At 50.1% G+C, this 18,304-nt stretch overlaps 8 protein-coding genes across 8 annotated transcripts; 6 read left to right on the top strand and 2 right to left on the bottom strand.

Annotated features, from left to right (window-relative positions):
• Positions 1 to 540: 540 nt before the first annotated feature.
• On the bottom strand, positions 541 to 2,883 carry N7525_004236 (putative chromatin remodeling complex subunit (Arp8); the record flags this gene model as incomplete). The annotated part of the gene is made up of 4 exons (XM_002565988.1): positions 541 to 2,172; positions 2,224 to 2,623; positions 2,696 to 2,774; positions 2,844 to 2,883. The coding sequence occupies 4 exons, from the start codon at positions 2,881 to 2,883 to the stop codon at positions 541 to 543; spliced, it is 2,151 nt and encodes a 716-aa protein (XP_002566034.1).
• A 458-nt stretch (positions 2,884 to 3,341) lies between these two features.
• N7525_004235 (ADP-ribosylation factor family protein) lies at positions 3,342 to 4,182 on the top strand (the record flags this gene model as incomplete). Its single annotated transcript, XM_002565989.2, has 5 exons — positions 3,342 to 3,416; positions 3,509 to 3,547; positions 3,627 to 3,710; positions 3,769 to 4,092; positions 4,156 to 4,182. 5 exons carry the CDS (start codon positions 3,342 to 3,344, stop codon positions 4,180 to 4,182), a joined length of 549 nt encoding a protein of 182 aa, XP_002566035.2.
• A 524-nt stretch (positions 4,183 to 4,706) lies between these two features.
• N7525_004234 (zinc-dependent alcohol dehydrogenase) lies at positions 4,707 to 6,301 on the top strand (the record flags this gene model as incomplete). Its single annotated transcript, XM_061212957.1, has 9 exons — positions 4,707 to 4,944; positions 5,025 to 5,076; positions 5,149 to 5,230; positions 5,305 to 5,326; positions 5,392 to 5,472; positions 5,527 to 5,620; positions 5,685 to 5,735; positions 5,805 to 6,058; positions 6,117 to 6,301. 9 exons carry the CDS (start codon positions 4,707 to 4,709, stop codon positions 6,299 to 6,301), a joined length of 1,059 nt encoding a protein of 352 aa, XP_061069978.1.
• A 1,834-nt stretch (positions 6,302 to 8,135) lies between these two features.
• On the top strand, positions 8,136 to 9,743 carry N7525_004233 (dihydroorotate dehydrogenase 2; the record flags this gene model as incomplete). Its single annotated transcript, XM_002565991.1, has 2 exons — positions 8,136 to 8,615; positions 8,670 to 9,743. 2 exons carry the CDS (start codon positions 8,136 to 8,138, stop codon positions 9,741 to 9,743), a joined length of 1,554 nt encoding a protein of 517 aa, XP_002566037.1.
• Positions 9,744 to 12,433: 2,690 nt separating this feature from the next.
• N7525_004232 (triose-phosphate isomerase) lies at positions 12,434 to 13,276 on the bottom strand (the record flags this gene model as incomplete). The annotated part of the gene is made up of 1 exon (XM_002565993.1): positions 12,434 to 13,276. The coding sequence occupies one exon, from the start codon at positions 13,274 to 13,276 to the stop codon at positions 12,434 to 12,436; it is 843 nt and encodes a 280-aa protein (XP_002566039.1).
• Positions 13,277 to 14,993: 1,717 nt separating this feature from the next.
• On the top strand, positions 14,994 to 15,473 carry N7525_004231 (RpiB/LacA/LacB family sugar-phosphate isomerase; the record flags this gene model as incomplete). The annotated part of the gene is made up of 1 exon (XM_002565994.1): positions 14,994 to 15,473. The coding sequence occupies one exon, from the start codon at positions 14,994 to 14,996 to the stop codon at positions 15,471 to 15,473; it is 480 nt and encodes a 159-aa protein (XP_002566040.1).
• A 580-nt stretch (positions 15,474 to 16,053) lies between these two features.
• N7525_004230 (putative U-box domain protein) lies at positions 16,054 to 17,068 on the top strand (the record flags this gene model as incomplete). Its single annotated transcript, XM_002565995.2, has 3 exons — positions 16,054 to 16,136; positions 16,241 to 16,778; positions 16,835 to 17,068. 3 exons carry the CDS (start codon positions 16,054 to 16,056, stop codon positions 17,066 to 17,068), a joined length of 855 nt encoding a protein of 284 aa, XP_002566041.1.
• Positions 17,069 to 17,484: 416 nt separating this feature from the next.
• Positions 17,485 to 18,021, top strand: N7525_004229 (acyl-CoA-binding domain-containing protein; the record flags this gene model as incomplete). The annotated part of the gene is made up of 2 exons (XM_061212956.1): positions 17,485 to 17,808; positions 17,902 to 18,021. 2 exons carry the CDS (start codon positions 17,485 to 17,487, stop codon positions 18,019 to 18,021), a joined length of 444 nt encoding a protein of 147 aa, XP_061069977.1.
• Positions 18,022 to 18,304: the final 283 nt, after the last annotated feature.

Here is an 18,304-nt window from a genome sequence, read left to right as displayed (position 1 = left end):
CAGAATGGAGACGAGGGAATTGGTCGCAAACCTACAGTGAGGAAAGTCAAGGGCTTGTAGAGAGTCAAGGGCAGCGGCGTGGAGAAAAATTGGCAATAATATCAAAATCCAGTGGTTCAGCTTGCCAGTAGAAGAGGTTTATCCAAACTGCCCACAAATGAAGCTGGAGGAATCGGCAAAAGCTACCATTCAAAGCAACTCCGAAGCTGAGCCTGAAGACCATTATTCTGCCTAGATTCACCGCCTGTTTACTGCGTGGAGATACATTGGTGATCACGTGGAAAGACGGGAAGACGGGAAGTATGAGTATTGAAAGAGAATGGCATGCATTCTTCAAACCTCAGGGCAACATTGAACAGTTCACATCTAGGTTCTTCCCTTTTAGCTCATTTAATTGATGCTCGCAGGTTCCAGAGTACTCGATTGTATTATAAAAAAAATATCGAAATTCCTTTTGAAAGTGACCAAAAAAAAAAAAAAAACCATGCAAGTCCTACGCCGAATTCTCATAATACCGTAAATGATTCCCCCAAAGTACACTTAGTAGGCCCACATACACTTGTACGCCATCAGCCGGGGACCAAGTCGATCATACTCCAGCCTTCCGATCCAACTGTCGTTTGTACCGGTCAGTTTGCCGAAAATACTGGCTCCCTTCCATACAACAACCTGGGGATCGAGGTCTCTGGGCGGTGTCCCGATCATGATCTCCTTTGAGAAGCCAGGGCGGAGAGCCTGCAGTCGCTCTTCCAAGAAGAGATGGAACCCGCTAGTCAAACTGCCTCCACCGACGACCATGATACCGCCGATGAAATCCCGCATCTTCTTCTCGTCTGAGCGAGACGCGTGCGCAATGGAGGTCAGGATAGCGTTGTCCAGACCAAACACGGGCATGATATCGTCACGGTCTTCGACCGCAGGAGGGCGGGGAGCCTGGGCTACAGCGGCCGTGGCAGCGGGGGTGCTTGTCCCTCCTGCTTGAGGCGTCCCTGTGTTCTCCGGTCCCGGAGAACCAGCGACGGAAGATCGAGGTGTGCCCTCCATGTCTTGGACTTTGCTCAAAGTGTTGGGGTGTTGAGGGCGGCTTGGTGTGGCCTGAGCATCGGGCGCCGCCGAGTGAGACTCGCCATTCGTCTTGCCATGAGAGGGGAGGGCAGGGGCCATGGCAGTCAAGATCTCTGATTGGGCTGCAGAAGTAGGATCATTGGGTGATCCATCATAGATGTCAACAGAACGATCGATCAAGGTCCGTCTCCCGATAATTTTGTCAGAGTTGTCGAAAATATCAGGCTCAAAAACACCCATTGGCGCTAAGTGAACTTCGTCAAAAGCCTTGAAAGTATACTTTCGTGTATCTTGGCCTGCCACACGAAGGTGGAAGTCAAAGACTTGTGGAGAAACGCTGGCTTCATTCATGGTGCAGATGTTCTTCTTAAGCTCTTCGGCCAGAAGGAAGTCATGTCTACGCCATAGGTTGATGTCGGCATAGGGGAAATGATCGTGCAGCATCATCTTGACGAACGTTTCGGTCACGTCTTGGCCACCATACTTCAGGTTCACTCGGGAGTTCTCAATGCACATGCCTTCTTCCACACAGCAGATCGAAGTCTTCTGGGCTCCAATATCGACGACGCATGCCGAGGTGAAGCCGGCACCAAAGGTGGCTGCCAGACTCTCTTGGATGAAACACACCCGGGCGAAAGCAAACTCTCTCATCAACATATCCAAGACCTGGGTGACATAGGACTTGTCGTAAAGATCTGGGATGACGAACACACACGAATACTGGGTCCAGTCCTTCTTGCTTGTCAAGCGCAGTTGATTCTTGATCGCATCTTCCACGATCAATGAAATATCCAGGAAGAGCGACCTCTTGCTTGTGTAGTCTTTCTCATTGCACCAACCATTCCGGATTGGCCAATACAGCTTGTATCGAGGTTTTGAAGAATCCGGTACCCGTAGGGCCGGCTGCCCAACAATATACTCTGGAGGAGGACTAGAGAGCTCGGTCCATTCGGCACGCATAGGATCATTGTGTTCCGAGATAATTTCCGGCACAGTTCTGCGGTTATAGTTGACGACCATCTCCTTGGAGTTTGGAAGCATTCTTCGCTTGTTCTGTCGCATGTGAACCTTCAAATCCGCAGACATCCGATTGAAATGAGACGACCACTGCGAAAATATTAGTATAGAGTTATCCCAGTAGTATCGAAATCAACATACTTCAGGTCCGAAGGCTTTTTCGGGCTCCATTTCAGAGCCATCATCGTGTTTAAACCTCTTGGGCTTAGGTTCATCATAGTCTTCTGACTCGTTGGTGGCTGCTTTCCTCGCAATCACCATTGGCAAGGTCTTCGGCAGTGCGTCACTGGCAAGTCCAATCCGGAGGTTCTGACTGCCCATGTGAATGACAATGACCTTGGAGCCAGCCATCTCAGCTGGGGTCTCCTCCGCATCCTCCATCTGCGCGTCGCCATCTGCTTCACCCTCGCCTTCCGCGGTCTCGGTCTTTGCCATAGCGAGGGCACGGTCATGGTCCTTCGCTTTCTTGGTCATCTTTGTCCTTGCTTCCTCGTTTTGGAGTCGAAATGCGAGGCTTTGGTCATCTCGTTTCAGGTAGTCACTGCATAGCGTCAATCAGCATTGACGTTCCCAACTAAGACCATGCAATATATATTGGCCTGGATATGCGTACGTGTAGTAGTTCTTTTGGTTAATTGCTGGAATCTGCGGCCAGCTGGATAACTCCATGTTATTGTCGGTCCGCTCCAGGCCTGTATCAAGTATTAGCTGCTCTGTTGTTGATGACTGTATTTTTCACAAGCTATGTCAGAGTGTCTTACCCTCATCCCGGAGGGCCTTGCCCGACTTCTTTCCAACCATGATGGTATCGGGTTGTGGTCGGCTGTCTTCAATAGAGACTAATCGCGGCAAATCTAGGGAGTGCGCCGGAGGTGATTGCAGTTCCCTGATTGCGCTTTAGGTCGTGACAAACAGTCCTGTATAATGCGATAAAAGGGAACAAGCCCAGAATATAACAGAGGGAAAGAGACAATGGGGGTTTTCTAAATGAGGAGCTCAATCCCGCAAGACGATGATCCCCCGATTGACCGCCCACACCGCACAGGCCGATCGGCCAAAGAACATCAAGGTGGTTGCCACCAGTGCCTTCTTCTCTTTCACCTCTATCTCATCTACTTGTACCATAACCCCTAGCGAGTTTGTCTCATTCCACTCAATCCATACCACTTACGCGCCCCTCAACCTATCCTCCTCGGCCCCGTACTTGTCCGGACAACCTGTGAACAGTGTACAACGCGCCCAGTTAAAACATACACACGATGGGAGGTTCACTATCGCGTATCTGGTCCCTGCTCTGGTCCAAGAAGGAAATTCGCATCCTGATTCTAGGACTTGTATGTTGTGCCTTACTGCGTCCGACGCGGGGAAACCAGGGTCCCACTAATGTGACAAAGACTGAAACTAATTAATATTTATTGGGATATAGGATAACGCTGGAAAGACCACTTTGCTGTACAGACTCAAGGTAAGATATCATGGCTTTGAAACTTTGGTTTTCTGTCGCGTTTGAGTGAGATTCGCGAGCTGACACCTTGCGCCCACAGATCGGTGAGGTCGTCACTACGATACCTACAATTGGTTTCAACGTCGAATCGGTCACATATAAGAACCTCAATCTCAATGTCTGGGTATGTTCTACCCAGCTCCGAGCTCATTCTGGCCATACCTAATATCCCTGGGTTGTAGGATCTTGGTGGCCAAACTTCTATCCGCCCGTACTGGCGATGCTACTACGCGAACACCGCCGCAGTGGTCTTCGTCATCGACTCCACAGATATTGAGCGATTAGGGACCGCGGCAGATGAATTAGCAGCCATGCTGAATGAGGAGGAACTTCAGGACGCGGCATTGCTGGTGTTTGCCAACAAGCAAGATCAACCCGGTGCTAAGGGCGCAGGCGAGATCTCAGAGGCTTTGAAGCTAGGAGAGTTGCGTGACCGGAACTGGAGTATTGTCGCCTGCTCTGCCATTGATGGCAAGGGTATTGATGAGGGAATGGATTGGCTGGTGGTTCGTTTCTCTTCCCAATGCAATCTGCTAGGTCCCCAAAACTAACTATGCCTCTACGTGCAGCAAACAATCCAGTCCGAGAATGCATGATTTTCTGGCGTTTCTATGTCGGGTTTAGAATTTCATCTTTGATACCTTGGTCTTCGAGTTTCTCGCACAACTCGAAGGCCTTCAGCTGCATTCGGAGTGCTGTACCACTTCTTCCCTTCGACTCTGCCTCACAGAGTCCTTGTCTTATATCCCTTCATGATTCCGATGTCAGACCTGCGGCTTACACATAATTGTTTAATTGAATTATCGACGCTGAATTGTAAAAGAGAAGAAAGAGAAGTGTCAGGTCTATTCTATCTGAGTCCGTAACTATTATTGATATCTCTCCGGTCTCACCTGCCTAACCTGCCCAAACGCGAGATCCTTCCAGGTGTCCCAGTTGATCTTGGCATCTGCTGTTTCTGCTTATCTTTGCATCCTCCATATGTCGCCTGTGCACACCCCCGCATCTGCGATACGACTAATACCGATCTGATCAAGGTCTCAACTACTGATTCAAGAGTGTCCTCAAAAGGATTCATTTACTTCCTCCAGTGATCTCGAATATCCATAGAACCAGGAACATGTCCCTCTCCCCAATCCCTTTGATTCAAATCGCTGCTGTTATCGCATCCAGTACTTCTGATACCGTCAAGGTGGGGATCAAGAGCAATCGCCTGGTGCCAAGACCAGGAAAAGGCGAGATCCTCATCAAGCTCGAGTTTTCTGGGGTATGTCACTCGGATCTTCACAGCATCCGTGGCGACACGCCCATGTTGACTGATGTCGCGGGTCATGAAGGCGTTGGGAAAGTAGTCAAGGGTAAGAGCTATCGCTGTATCACGTTGAATACGGCTCGGGATCCAGAAAGTATACTAAACTGACATTTTCGTTATCCTTAGTCGGACCCGGAGTTGACGAGAAGCAATGGATGGGAATGCGGGTTGGTATCAGGTCTGTCTCCTTCATTGCAAAGTGGTGGTCCGGTTGAAGTTATATTGACGCTGGATGTATTTCCACTATTAGATGGCTCTACAGCTCTTGTCGCCAGTGTGAAATCTGTGACATCAACCATACCGTATGCCCTTATCAGAAGAATGCTGGCGCAGTAAGTTGTCCATCACCTCAAATTATGTGTCTCCCGCCATTTCTTCCGTTACTGATCACATTGATGGTTTCCAGAATGTACCTGGAACCTTCCAACGTAAGTGTTTTACTTATCAGAGCAGTCATCCAGCCCAGTCGAGCACTTCTAATGTCACCTCCCAGAGTATATTGTCAGTCCAGCACTCCATGTGACAAGGATTCCGGAGCAGCTTTCACCAGATAGTGCCGCACCACTTCTATGCGGTATGTGTTTCCGATATATATTTCGCCAGTACGAATGCTAATCCCCATCTCCAGCTGGAATTGCGATGTACTCCTCTATCATGAAGACCAAGACTCGCCCGGGAGACTACCTTGCCATTCTTGGTGCTGGAGGTGGCCTTGGTCATATGTACATTCCCTACCCAGATTTTGATGACTGGACGCTCTTTTTCTAATGAAGGTATCTCTCACAGGGGAATTCAAATTGCAGCTAAAAAGGGCCTTAAGGTCATTGCGATTGACAGGTATTTGACATTTCAAGTTGAACCTTTCTGTCACCTTTATAACAGGCTAACCTGATTGTGCTTCTAAAGCGGGAATAAGAAAAAGCAACTATGCCTTTCGCTTGGGGCTACGGAATTCCTGGACTACCGAGAAGTCAACATTGTCCAGGCAGTCAAAGCCAAGACAACCTTCGGTGTACATGCTGTGATCTGCACCGCCAACGGCGAGCGAGTATACGAACAAAGCATGCAGATGTTGCGTCCTTTTGGCACACTGGTCTGCGTCGGTATTCCCAACGAGCCATTCAAGCTGCCAGCTACACCATTCGATATGATTGTCAAAGGTGGGTTCTCTGGTACTTGTGCATTCAAAGCATGAACCGGTCTGACCAACTATTACAGGTCTTACCATTGTCGGAAACTCCGCGGGAACGGCGGATGAGATGGATGAGATGTTGGCTATGGCCGTGGCTGGCGATGTGAAGGCGCATATTGAAGTCTTTGGGTTGGACGATATCAATGACGTGTTGGACCGTCTGGAGCGCTCGGAGATTGATGGCAGAGTTGTCTTGAGGATTCCTCAATAGGTGCGATAGTTGGCACTTCCGGGTACCTGGGGTTCAAAGACCTTCCTTTCCTTGATAGGTTCTAGCCATAAATTGCATGGTTGCCAGCATTATTAGGCCTTGGGTTTTCTAGGCGGGTATATATTTCTTTGCCTTCTTTTTTTACATGTTCCAGCAATGTTCTTCCGGAGCAGGTGTCGTATTCTGCACTTAACATGTCCCCGGCAACTAATATATATTTGCGGACAGTGCATTACCAACTATTTTGATTTCAGTCCAAACTTGGTTGTGTTGACGAATGCCTATCCGAATTCCGAAAAGAAAAGATCGTTACCCCAAAGCCTGCAACCTTTTTTTCCCAAATAAAAAAAAAGAATCTAGCCAACTTAGCCTTGAAAGACTCTAGCAGATGGCAAAAGGAAAGAATCATGGTTCCAGAGGGGGTAACCCTCGACTTTGGCGATATTAGCACCACACTCTAACCAACTGAGTTATGGAATCCGTTTTGTTCTGTCGTCTTGAGCTAAAGAGTGAATGATAAGGGAGACCGTCCGATGTGCCTGGTCCACATGGGCCGTGGGAATACTCCACCGTCGGTAAAATGGCAAGTTAGGGCAGGATATTACAGCCTGGCAACTCTAGTCGTCAAGTTGCATAGAATGTAAGCCAATGCAGCCATCGGTATATGTCGTTAATGATTAGTTCCCCAAAATACAAAAGACGTTCATGTGGTAGTATATTCATCGCATATGGACGCTGATAGCTACCTAGGTAGCCGTTTTGGGACTAGCGAGGACGACTGGCCAGGTGGATCACGCACACTTCCCTCATGATTCACATTTTCGCTCGACAAACACAATAAAACGGGTTCCATAACTCAGTTGGTTAGAGTGTGGTGCTAATAACGCCAAAGTCGAGGGTTCGACCCCCTCTGGAACCATCATCCGACTGTCCAGGTTAACCTGGTCATTCGTTTTTTTTTGGCTCTCATCAGATATCCTTGCATAACTAGCCCTCTTTCAATTTTTGTTTTATAGGTCTGCGGAGAACCGGACCTTCCCTGGTTACCTAATTAACATAGCTGGAATGCACATGAATAGTTGTATTCGGATATTTGAAGATAAGTAGGATATACATAGTTAGGAATCGACTGGCTCATGTAAGGTCATGGATATCTCCTCTTCCCATGGGCATATTCTGAATCGAAGTAAAATTGAGATAACCAAAGCCATTTTTCGCCAGCACATTCTCATTCCACTTACATCATGTCAGACTATGCTGTCTAGGAGGTTTGGGAAGACATATTCTGTGTTGAGGAATAGAGCACTAAGCCCAATACGAGCTCGAGCTCGTGATGATGAAGAGAAGATAACCAGTCAATAAGTTTCGTTCATTCTGCATATAAAGCCTAGACATCCTTCGAGATGTAATGTTCCGAAGCACCTTGTAATCGTCAATAATCATCAAAATCATAAAGACGAAGAAATGAAGTAGACGAGTCAGGTGAACATTCGATGGTATTGTAAGGGTACCGCCTACAAGATATTAATTCTGCGGGACATATGCACACCGCCCGGATTGTGCAGCAAAGAACCCGAATCCGCCCTCGAGAACTGCAAGGGATGTGCGAGAACCTCGGATCGTGCTCAATTGCAATTGTAAGTATTTGATTAGGTGGATATTGCTCCCCTGTATACCATCCCAATTGGCTAGTTTCCAATGCGAGTCGATTGGAGCTTGACTAGCTCCACGGCCCCAGTCACAATACACTATCAATCGCAAGTACTAATCGCCGTATAGGTTCGATCGGGCGTTGCTCCGCCGGCGAAGATAATTAGCTCCACACGCAATAAAAATGGCTTGTAATTCCGCAACAATAGCCTGGAGAGCCAGCGTCCGGGCTCGTGCCCTTCCTACCTGCCGTTTGACCCAACGGCCGTCGGCATTTCTCCCGAAACGGACCCAGCGCTACCCCGGTGCTTCGAGATATGCTTCGGACTCAGCTCCATCTGCACCCTCCGAGGCAGCCAAGGAGACAGCGAAGGATGCTACAAAGGAGGCCACCAAGGAAATCCCCCGCAAAGCGGGCCGTGGCTCCAAGAAGGCCTTGTACGGTGCCTCATTGGCCTTGACTCTGCTAGTGGGCTACATCTATGGAACCGACACCAGAGCCAGTATCCACAGATACGGCGTTGTGCCATTGATCCGCCTCCTGTGGCCCGACGCGGAGGATGCGCACCACATCGGTGTTGAGAACCTGAAGATGCTCTACCAGTATGGTCTTCACCCGCGCGAGCGTGGCGAGCCGGATCGTGATGGTGCCCTGGCAACGGAGGTAATGGCATTCAAAATCCGTCGATAGCCAATCACTGACGAGGTCCGATACCAGGTCTTTGGATACACCCTCTCCAACCCCATCGGTATCTCCGCCGGTCTGGACAAGCACGCCGACGTCCCCGATGCACTGTTCGACATCGGCCCCGCCATCGTGGAGGTAGGCGGCACCACCCCTCTGCCACAGGAAGGCAACCCGAAGCCACGAGTGTTCCGACTGCCCTCTCAACACGCCATGATCAACCGTTACGGTCTCAACTCCAAGGGCGCCGACCACATGGCCAAGGTGCTGAAGCAGCGCGTAGCTGACTTTGCCTACGCCGCCGGATTCGGCATGCACGAGGAATCCGAGCAGCGCGTCTTGGATGGCGAAGCCAACGTCCCGCCCGGAAGTCTGGTCCCGGGCAAGCTTCTCGCGGTGCAAGTTGCCAAGAACAAGCTCACACCCGACGGAGACATCGAAGCCATCAAGCGCGACTACGTCTACTGCGTTGACCGAGTAGCGCGGTACGCCGATATCCTCGTCGTGAACGTCTCTAGCCCCAACACCCCCGGCCTGCGCGACCTCCAAGCCGCCGCTCCCCTCACAGCAATCCTGACGGCGGTCGTTGCCTCAGCCAAGAACGTCGAGCGCAAGACCAAGCCCTACGTCATGGTCAAGGTAAGCCCGGATGAGGACTCTAACGAGCAGATCTCCGGCATCTGCGAGGCTGTCTGGAACTCCGGCGTCGACGGCGTCATCGTCGGCAACACTACCAACCGTCGACCCAACCCCGTGCCTAAGGGCTTTATCCTCCCCGAGGAGGAACAGAAGACCCTGAAAGAAACCGGCGGTTACTCCGGCCCCCAGCTGTTCGACCGCTCCGTTGCGCTCGTCGCCCGTTACCGCGCCCTGCTTGACCAGGGACCCCCTTCTGCGGCCGACTCGGATAAGTCTGTCGAGAAGGCGTCTGAGCTTCCGCGTAAGGTCATCTTTGCTTCTGGCGGTATAACTACTGGTAAGGAGGCGCGTGAGGCGCTCAAGGCCGGTGCTTCGGTTGCTATGATGTACACTGGTGTTGTCTACGGTGGTGTTGGCACTGTCACGCGTGTCAAGCAGGAGCTGCGCGAGGAGCTGCAGAAGAAATAAGCGGAGCGGACTATGGATTTTCTTTTTTTATTCTTCTCATTCGGTCTTTGATAGATCCTGTAAATAACGTGGATATGAACAAGCAAAGTAATATTCTGCATTCCTTGCTTCCCCTTATTCGTAGTCGGTTTGTACGTCGTGGTCAACCCATTTTCTGCTGACAAGTCCCATCCTGATGAGAAGAAGATCCACTACCCTGGTACTCCATCGGCGATAGAATCGTGTGGACTATTTTTATGAGTCCAGCAAATTCTTCCTATGAAAACCGATATTCAATCACTCATAGGTGCAGAGTGTCTTCACTTCGGATGCCGAAGGTGAATTCATGGACACTCTTCCAAGGGACTTTTAATTCTCCTGCGGCTTTGAGCCTGTGGGGTGCTTGGATCGGTACACATAAGATCGAAGTCAGGTACCCCAGCGGTACGGAGCCCTACAGTTTTGAAATCAGCAAATGCTATAGGTCGCTGCCGGGCCTTCAGGACTGCTCCAACAACCTGGCCCACCGATTGTTGGAAGCGGCCCTGGAGGCCTTTTCCATCACCGACGAAGACCCTCTCTTCGTGAATATCGCTAGACGCAAGCTGGCGATCCACGTTCTTCCTTGACGATGGTTGATTCACGTAGAAGTCGTGGACATCGAGAAGGGAATTCTGCCACTCCTGTAACAGCCCAAATAAACCTGGTCCTAGTTAAAGCAGAGGAGCTTGTGCGATCCTCGTCGGCGAGCAGGGAATGGAGAGCAGTGCACAGAGCATGCCCTTCGCCGTTAGGTTGACCATTGTGCAGATCAGAGGTAATGTGAGGGGATGACAGGAGATGAGAGGTAAAAGTGAGCCTCGCAAGTCTGGAGATTGTCGATATATTGCCGTGTCAAGTCCTCTAGTTCGATCCCTCCCTGTTAGGGGTGATATCGCCACAAAGCACTCCTCTCACTTGCTGCAGATTTAACGTCAAAGAACCGACGTGGCATATCGGCAACCACGGTGATTTTCTTTGAGGGTTTTGGATGGCTGGTCGGGACAGATCTAGGACGACAAGCCATTGGGTCGTTGGCTTCCCTGACACTGACTTGAGAGACTGCTCTGCTCTGCATCGTATTGCAGCAACGGCGCCTCTCTGAGCCTTTTGTCCACATAGGCGGCAAGTTTATCCTCAACTGAACCATGGTAGGCGATCCGGGCGTGACTATAGTATAAGCGAAATAGTTGAATCTTTCAAGTGAAGGAAGGTGCAAAATGGTCTTTACCATTCCTTGTGGGTCGGTAGGCTTGTTCTGAACCCCGCCGCTCAAAGGAGGCGACAATATTAGAAGGCTTTGGACGGTTGTTGGCAGCAGAACGGGAGAAGTGCTGAACGACGCAGCCGTCTGGAAGATTGCTCATAATAGAAGATGAAGAAGAGGCTGGTGTCTTCTTTGGTGTCTTTTTGGTATCTTCATGGGTGGTAATTGGGCCATTTAACACAGCCAATCCAGACTGACACCGCGCAAGCCATCAAAGAAATGGACATTTCTCGGATCCAACCCATGCTTCCTTCGGAACAGGCTGTTGGGGAATATTTCTGGAAATATCGACAGCCGTATTGTCATTCACGTGGCAGACGAATCCAGTGGACTCGTGGCCCAGCTCGACACTCGACACCTCGGCCAAGGAGTCGATGGGCAAGGGCGCGGCAATCGCCTGTGCATCCTCGACCCGAGCACGAGCCAAAGTCACTCGAGTGCTGGCAGGGGTTTAGAGCAGTCGTTGATCTGATAGGCTGTGGTATACTGCCATCATCAAAGCGTCTACTCGGCATCGGGACTTTGCTTCGGTAAAGACAGAAAGCTCGGTTAAAAAAGCTTTAAAAGTCATTTGAGAGGTAAATCTCTGATTTGATTCGTGTAACTTTGAATCTTCCCTGGATATTTTCTGGGTCTTTTGGATCTTAGTGTTGTAGCGGGTTGTTGGACATTAGGTAGATTCCAGCCTTCTTTGGAAGGTCCGTTGTTTACGGCCCCTTTAAAGTCAGGCATAACTCAAGAATCAACTCTCAAAGGCATTTAGCGCTCTGCACATCCGCAGGGATTATATGCATAAGCAACGACCGAGTGAGGCAGTACCGAAATTAATAGAAAAAAAACATGGAATTGAGAAGTGTCGGTAAGAACAATGCGACCTACATACATGTAGGAATATCCAAAATAGCTCGGGTTACTCGATCAGTGCAGAATGGAGCTCGAGAACTCCACAACGAACCCACATCGAGCAAGTGGACATAGCTCCACGGCCTATTGAAGGTAGAAGCTAAAAAGCTTTAAAAGTCATCTGAGAGGTAAATCTCTGATCGGCCTCGTGACGGGCTGAGAAAACCGGGGAAGTTCAGTGGAGCTGCCGGATTCCCCCAGATAGGCTTCCCGAGACCCCAGCCGGTTGAGATGCCCACTTTTTTCGGATCCCGTGAGCTTTTGTCTAGATGCATCTGTTTTTCGCTGTTGAAGTTGAAGCTGTGTTATGTATTATTCCGTATAACAATGACGAGGAACCGTATAGTGCGAAACACAATACCGTATGTATAATTGTATAGACACACCAAGGTGTCAAGGTGTCAAGGTGTCAACTTTGAAGGTGTCAAAGCAACCTTCCAAGGTTGGAAGGATACTAGTACGGGTGCGTAAGCATGTAGCGCAAACGCAACCCAATACAGCATCACTTCAGAGCCAACGTCTCCTCCACCTCACGAACAACCTCCCTGACACCTCGAATTTCATGCGCGAACCTGCCCAAAAACATCCCATCAACAGCTTGACCGAGCCCACCCTCCCCCCAAAGACCCGGCCCCGCACTGCCCCCATACAAGACCCGCGCCGTACCCGCCCGATCACCAATAACAGCACGGATACCCTGCACAACAGCAGCGACATGATCAACGCCCGCCGGCTTCGGCTGGCCAATAGCCCAAACAGGCTCGTAGGCGAAGATAACGGGCGCGTCGTCGGGAATAGCAGCCAAGACTGCGCGCACCAGCACCGCGCACTCAGTCACAGCCTGCCCGACTGCTTGCGAGGCGATGGGGCCGGGGCTTGTGACTTCGCCGACGCAGACGAGCGGGACCATGTGCTGGGCACAGGCTGCGGCTGCTTTTCGGGCGGTTTGGTCGTCTGTTTCGTTGAAGATGGCGCGGCGTTCGGCGTGGCCTAGTTCGACGATACTGCAGCCCAGTGCGCGGATTGAGGCTGGGGATACTTCGCCTGTGTAGGCGCCTTGGGGTTCCCAGAAGCAGTCTTGTGCGCCGAGGAGGAAGGGTGGTTGGGATGGGGAGGTGGTTGGGAGGTTGGCCGAGTACTCTTTTAGGATTTGGGAGCAGGGCCAGATGGTTAGGAAGTCGGGGATTAGAGCTAGGAGGAGTTTGTCTCGGTTTGCTGGGTTGACGATCTCGTTGGATGGGTTGAGGAGGTCGCGGAGGTAGGTGAGGGTGCGGTCTGGGGTGAAGTACATCTTTAGAGAGATGAGGAGGAGCTTCTCCGGGAGGATTGGGTAAGGGGACGCCATGGTGGTGGTAGTGGTGGTGATGGGTGATGGGAAAGATGTGTGATTGTCCCGGTGTTTGGGGGATCTAGCGTTCCCGTCTCGGAGATGTTTGGGGTACTCGGATAAGTTGCTTTGGAAAGTTGAAGCGAGAATTCCAAGTATTTCCAAGTATTTCCAAGTGATTTTGACTTGGGAAAGGTAACTAAATTCCATGTCAATGCGCTGCATTAGCGGGATTTTTACGTTAGACGTTCCGATTGCCCCGTCAAGTTTAGTGCGAAATGAGAGTCTGCACTATGTGCTATGTACTATGTACGGAGTACGCGACGTCACATCAGGCCAGGGGGTATACAAAGTAAAAAAGACCACCCGGAGTACTCAATGCCGGGGGTCCAATGAATCTGGGGCCAAGGGAAGTCAATATAGTATCAATTACTCTGTACCCCGGACACAATAGAAAGAAAGAAACTATTCCGAGTATCGTTATCGCTTTAAACTTTTGCCTACACCTTTTGTACATTTTAAAGTATCTACTACATCTTCATCTGTCTATAATATGATTAGAATACAATGGACATATAGTGCAGATCCAAACGAAAATCCGGAGTACATCATACAATAGTACCATAACACAGTAGTTCAATCCGGCGAGCCGGGCTAACTTGACCAACAACATCGGAGATGGTGGAGTGGGAAAGTGGATGCGATGACACAATGCACGTCAATTATGGGGTTCCCAAGGTTAGCGTCTGTGGGGGAATAAGTAGAGTAAGTATGTAGTACTTCAAATCTTTGGCAGAGTTATAATCAAGTGAGGCAATTCATGTTGATATCCCTGCATTCTTTTCAGGAATTAATTCAATGCCATGGAATTGGCTGAAGATAACCTTGCAAGAAGTCAATTTCAATAATTCCCCTCTTCCCGTCTGACGTCCGGGGTCATAGCCGACTGGGGTCATAGCCGTAAATTCCCTGCCTAGGTAATATACGAGGTGCCCAGGCCTTAGCCACAAAACCAATCCTGGGGTCAGGGAAAAAGAAGATGGAACCGAGAATCCCGGCCCTTGGCTTGGAGGCACCAGAATTAAAGAGGGAGGTTAGACGGTCATGCCAGTAAAAAAAAAAAAGGAAAAAGAGAAAAAAGAAAAGAGAAAAAAAAGCCACAGACGCCTTGTCCGTCTTGAAAGGTTCGTCCTGACATTGATGGCTTGAGGGTGGCAACGTATTGGCGTGAGTTGCACAAGGTGAAGCTTTGTAGTCCAAAGCGCCAGCGAGGTTTAATAAAACATCCCGTGTAATACGAGGTAAAATGCCTGTATGACCCAAGACAAGACTCCTAAAGTATCCGACCTCGGTTGAGCCCTCCCCCTGGAACTGACCAGTCATAGTCCATGGTTGGGGTGCTATGATGCTGTGGACGGGCCACCCAAGACGCTGGAAATACGCGTAACAATATCTAGAGGGCCATTCAAGTCGCTTGGTGGAGATGGATGATGATACCATCAAATGCAAGGATTGGCTGGACCTGAGTGGTTTCCAAGTTGGTTGTACGGTAAGGAGGGGAAGAGTCGAGAGGGAAAAAGATATAAAGACCCCCTTGGTGTACTCCCAAATCAGGATTTCTTTTCTATATCAAATAACTTCCTTATCTCACTCACTCTCTCTCTATACCATTCGATTCTCTATCGATCAATCCATACTCTTGTACATTCTTCATCCTCCTGTCCATACCTCCATCATGTCCACTCCTTTCCGCATTGTCATGGCCTGCGACGAGGCCGGCGTCCCATACAAGGATGCCATCAAGGCCACCCTCGAGAAGAACCCTCTCGTCGCCGAGATCATTGACGTCGGTGTCAACTCAACCTCCGATAAGACCGCCTACCCTCATCCTGCCGTCGAAGGCGCCAAGCTCATCATGGATGGCAAGGCTGACCGTGGCCTCTTCATCTGCGGCACTGGTCTGGGTGTTGCCATCGCTGCCAACAAGGTGCCCGGCATCCGAGCTGTCACTGCCCACGATCCCTTCTCCGTTGAACGCTCCATCCTGAGCAACGACGCCCAAGTCCTGTGCATGGGTCAGCGTGTCATCGGTGTCGAATTGGCCAAGAAGCTCGCTACCGACTGGCTCAACTACCGCTTCGACCCCAAGTCTGCCTCTGCTGCCAAGGTCCAGGCTATCACCGACTATGAGGTTCAGTTCCGCACTGCTGCTTAAGATTGTCTTTGTCTCATCTCCCCATGACACCCGAAACACCTGGGATGTCTGGAGAAACCCCCTGGTATTGTCGCCCAACACTGCCAACCCTCCGACTGAGCATGACTGGTCATGTTTCATCGACTCGTCTGCATGATTGTTATGCCTTTCTTAGTTCTCACAGCGCATGATACCACGAATCAAATGTTACTTCCGTTTCCAGATTGGATTAGAAGGTCACATAGATATGTATATAGTGAATGAAATAACTATGGTCAAACTCCAGAGGAATCTATAGAAGAGTAGCTATATCTTCCGGACCTGCACACCTGCGCAGCCAATTGAGCTGACTCAGACCTTCTGCGGGGATCTATGAGTTTCCAAGGTTCCATATACAGTTGTTTCATGCGATTTGGATGGACTCACAAAGATATCCACAGGTACTCACACAGTGATTGCAGATCAAAAGCCCTTTTAAATCCCCTTAGTTTTCATGAACTAGAATAATATCCACTCCTATCACTCCTGACTTTATATGGTGGACCGCCCCACATTAGGGAACAGATCACAGAAGCCCAAGGCCTCACTCACACATTAGACCATGGCCCAAGAACTCAAAGCAAAGGGCAACGAGCTCTTCAAAGCCGGCGACTACATCGGCGCCGAAGATTTCTTCTCCCAAGCGTAAGCTGTCACATCCGACCCTTCCGACCCCTCCGACCCCTCCGCTCCCCTCAGTCGCAAACCCAACATCCAAATATTCCCCAACTAACTCCTCCATTGTACAGAATCCAAAAGAACCCGCACGATGCAACCTTCTTCACAAACCGCGCAGCTACACGAACCAAACTAGCCAAATGGGCCGGCGTCGAACATGACGCCCGCGCCGCAATCGAAATCTACGGCCTAAAGAACCCCGTCGCCCTAAAGAGCCAATACTACCTCGCCCAGGCCCTCCTCGGCTTGCAACGCCCACAAGAAGCACACGACGTCGCGTCCGACGCGTACCAACAAAGTCTAGCAGCGAAGAGCGCCCAGTCGAAGAACCTGTCGCAAACCGTCCTGCGCGCGAAGCAGCAGATCTGGGCCGCGCGCGAGACTGCGCGCGTGCGCGAGCTAAACGAGACGCTGGGATCTGTGGAGGCGCTCGTTGAGGCGGATGTGACGCGTGCGCTGGCGGAGTTGCAGGGTCGTTTGGAGCGCGGGGAGATCGGGGAGGTCGGGTTTGGGGAGGATCAGAAGGCGTTGCGCGAGGATGCGGATGCTAAGATTAGGAATTTGAGGGAGGCCTTTCGCGTTGCTTCCAAGGGGGAGATTCAGGAAAGGGTATGTTCTGGAATTGTTGGTTTTTGGGATGTTGTTGACGTTGGATTGCTTTCTAGGTTGTGCCTGACTATCTCATTGATGGTATCACGTTTGAGATCATGCATGATCCTGTTATTACGCCGTCGGGTGTCAGTTTCGATCGCTTGGGCATCACGAAGTATGTTGAGAAGGCTGGGGTTGATCCTTTGACTCGGGCTCCTATCAGTGTTCACGATTTGCGGAACAATCACGCTTTGAAATCGGCTTCCGAGGAATTCCTGGCGAAGAATGGATGGGCCGTGGACTGGTGATTGCTCTGTCTCTTTGAGCTTGTACATTGCGGGAATTTCGACGTTCTTTTTCTGGTGCATAGCGAAGTCTTTCCACAGTGGTTGCATGTGGGCATGCATCTGTTGGCGTGTCTTCTTAAAATATTATGTAAGTTTTTGGATTTAACTATTGAATATATTGGGACAGCTTGGGTTTACTCTAAAGCTATTATGGTAAATTCGTGCATTACATAGCAACTAGTAGATGTATAACTAGAGTACACTTTTTATATATTAAAAAGTGTACATGCCCTTAAAACCAACTGGCGAGTGTGTCAGCGACCCCACCTATCTCCGTTGACCCCGCCCTCAACATCTCCAAATATCCCAACCATATAAATCCTCTGCTCTTTACTTTTACCTCTCCTTATACCTAAGAAGAAAACCTCTAATCCAACATGTCCGACATTACCCCCTTCATTACCGTCCTGGAGGCCGCCCAGAAGAAAGAAAAGTTCACCCCCGAGGTTCAAGAAGCCGCCGCCGGCATCGACGCCGCAGCTCTCAAAGACATCTTCGCGAAGGTCGCCGAGCAGGGAGAGTTCGAGAAGCTCGATGATGCCACCGAGGCCGAGACCCTCCGCAAGGCCTTCGAGTTCGCCGCCAAGGCTGTTATGATGCTGAAGTCTTCCCCCGGTCTTATGGAGAAGAAGGACCTCTACATCTACTTCAAGGTTGGCAAGGGTGACGTTATGGAGAAGCCTGGCATGTTCGATATCCAGGTATGTTTAGCTTCCAGTGGATTGCGAGCTCGGACTATAGCACGTTTCTTTTGAAGGCCGGTAGCTGACAATGCATTCTTTGCAACACTACAGAAGAAGCAGCTCTACGGTGCTTGGGAGAAGGTCAAGGACTACAGCCCTGCTAAGGCTCACCAGCTCTACATCGGCCACGTCAACGACTTCATTACCAAGTACGGCACCCGCGACGAATAGATGATACAATTGGGAGAATTGATCTTGGGGAATGACTGGCGATTTATCGGACATATTGTCGGGTGATATTTTGGAAACACGCTTATCTGAAAGAGAAAGATAATCGTATTGTCTCAAAGCTCTCAGGACGAATAAACGGATACAAATGCATGCTACTTTCCATGACCCGGTACTCGCGTGCCCAGAATTCCATATACTATATACACTGAGATAACCATGCGATCCACACCCTGAACTGCTGAGACAGAAAACAGAAAACACCCGGTATAGCTAAGACTAAACA

The sequence above is a fragment of the Penicillium rubens genome (assembly GCF_028828025.1).
Source record: "Penicillium rubens strain IBT 27055 chromosome Unknown utg000002l_segment0_segment0, whole genome shotgun sequence".
Taxonomy (NCBI): Eukaryota; Fungi; Ascomycota; class Eurotiomycetes; order Eurotiales; family Aspergillaceae; genus Penicillium; species Penicillium rubens.
Note: the sequence above shows the minus strand (reverse complement) of the source record. Positions and strands in the feature narration are given on the sequence as shown.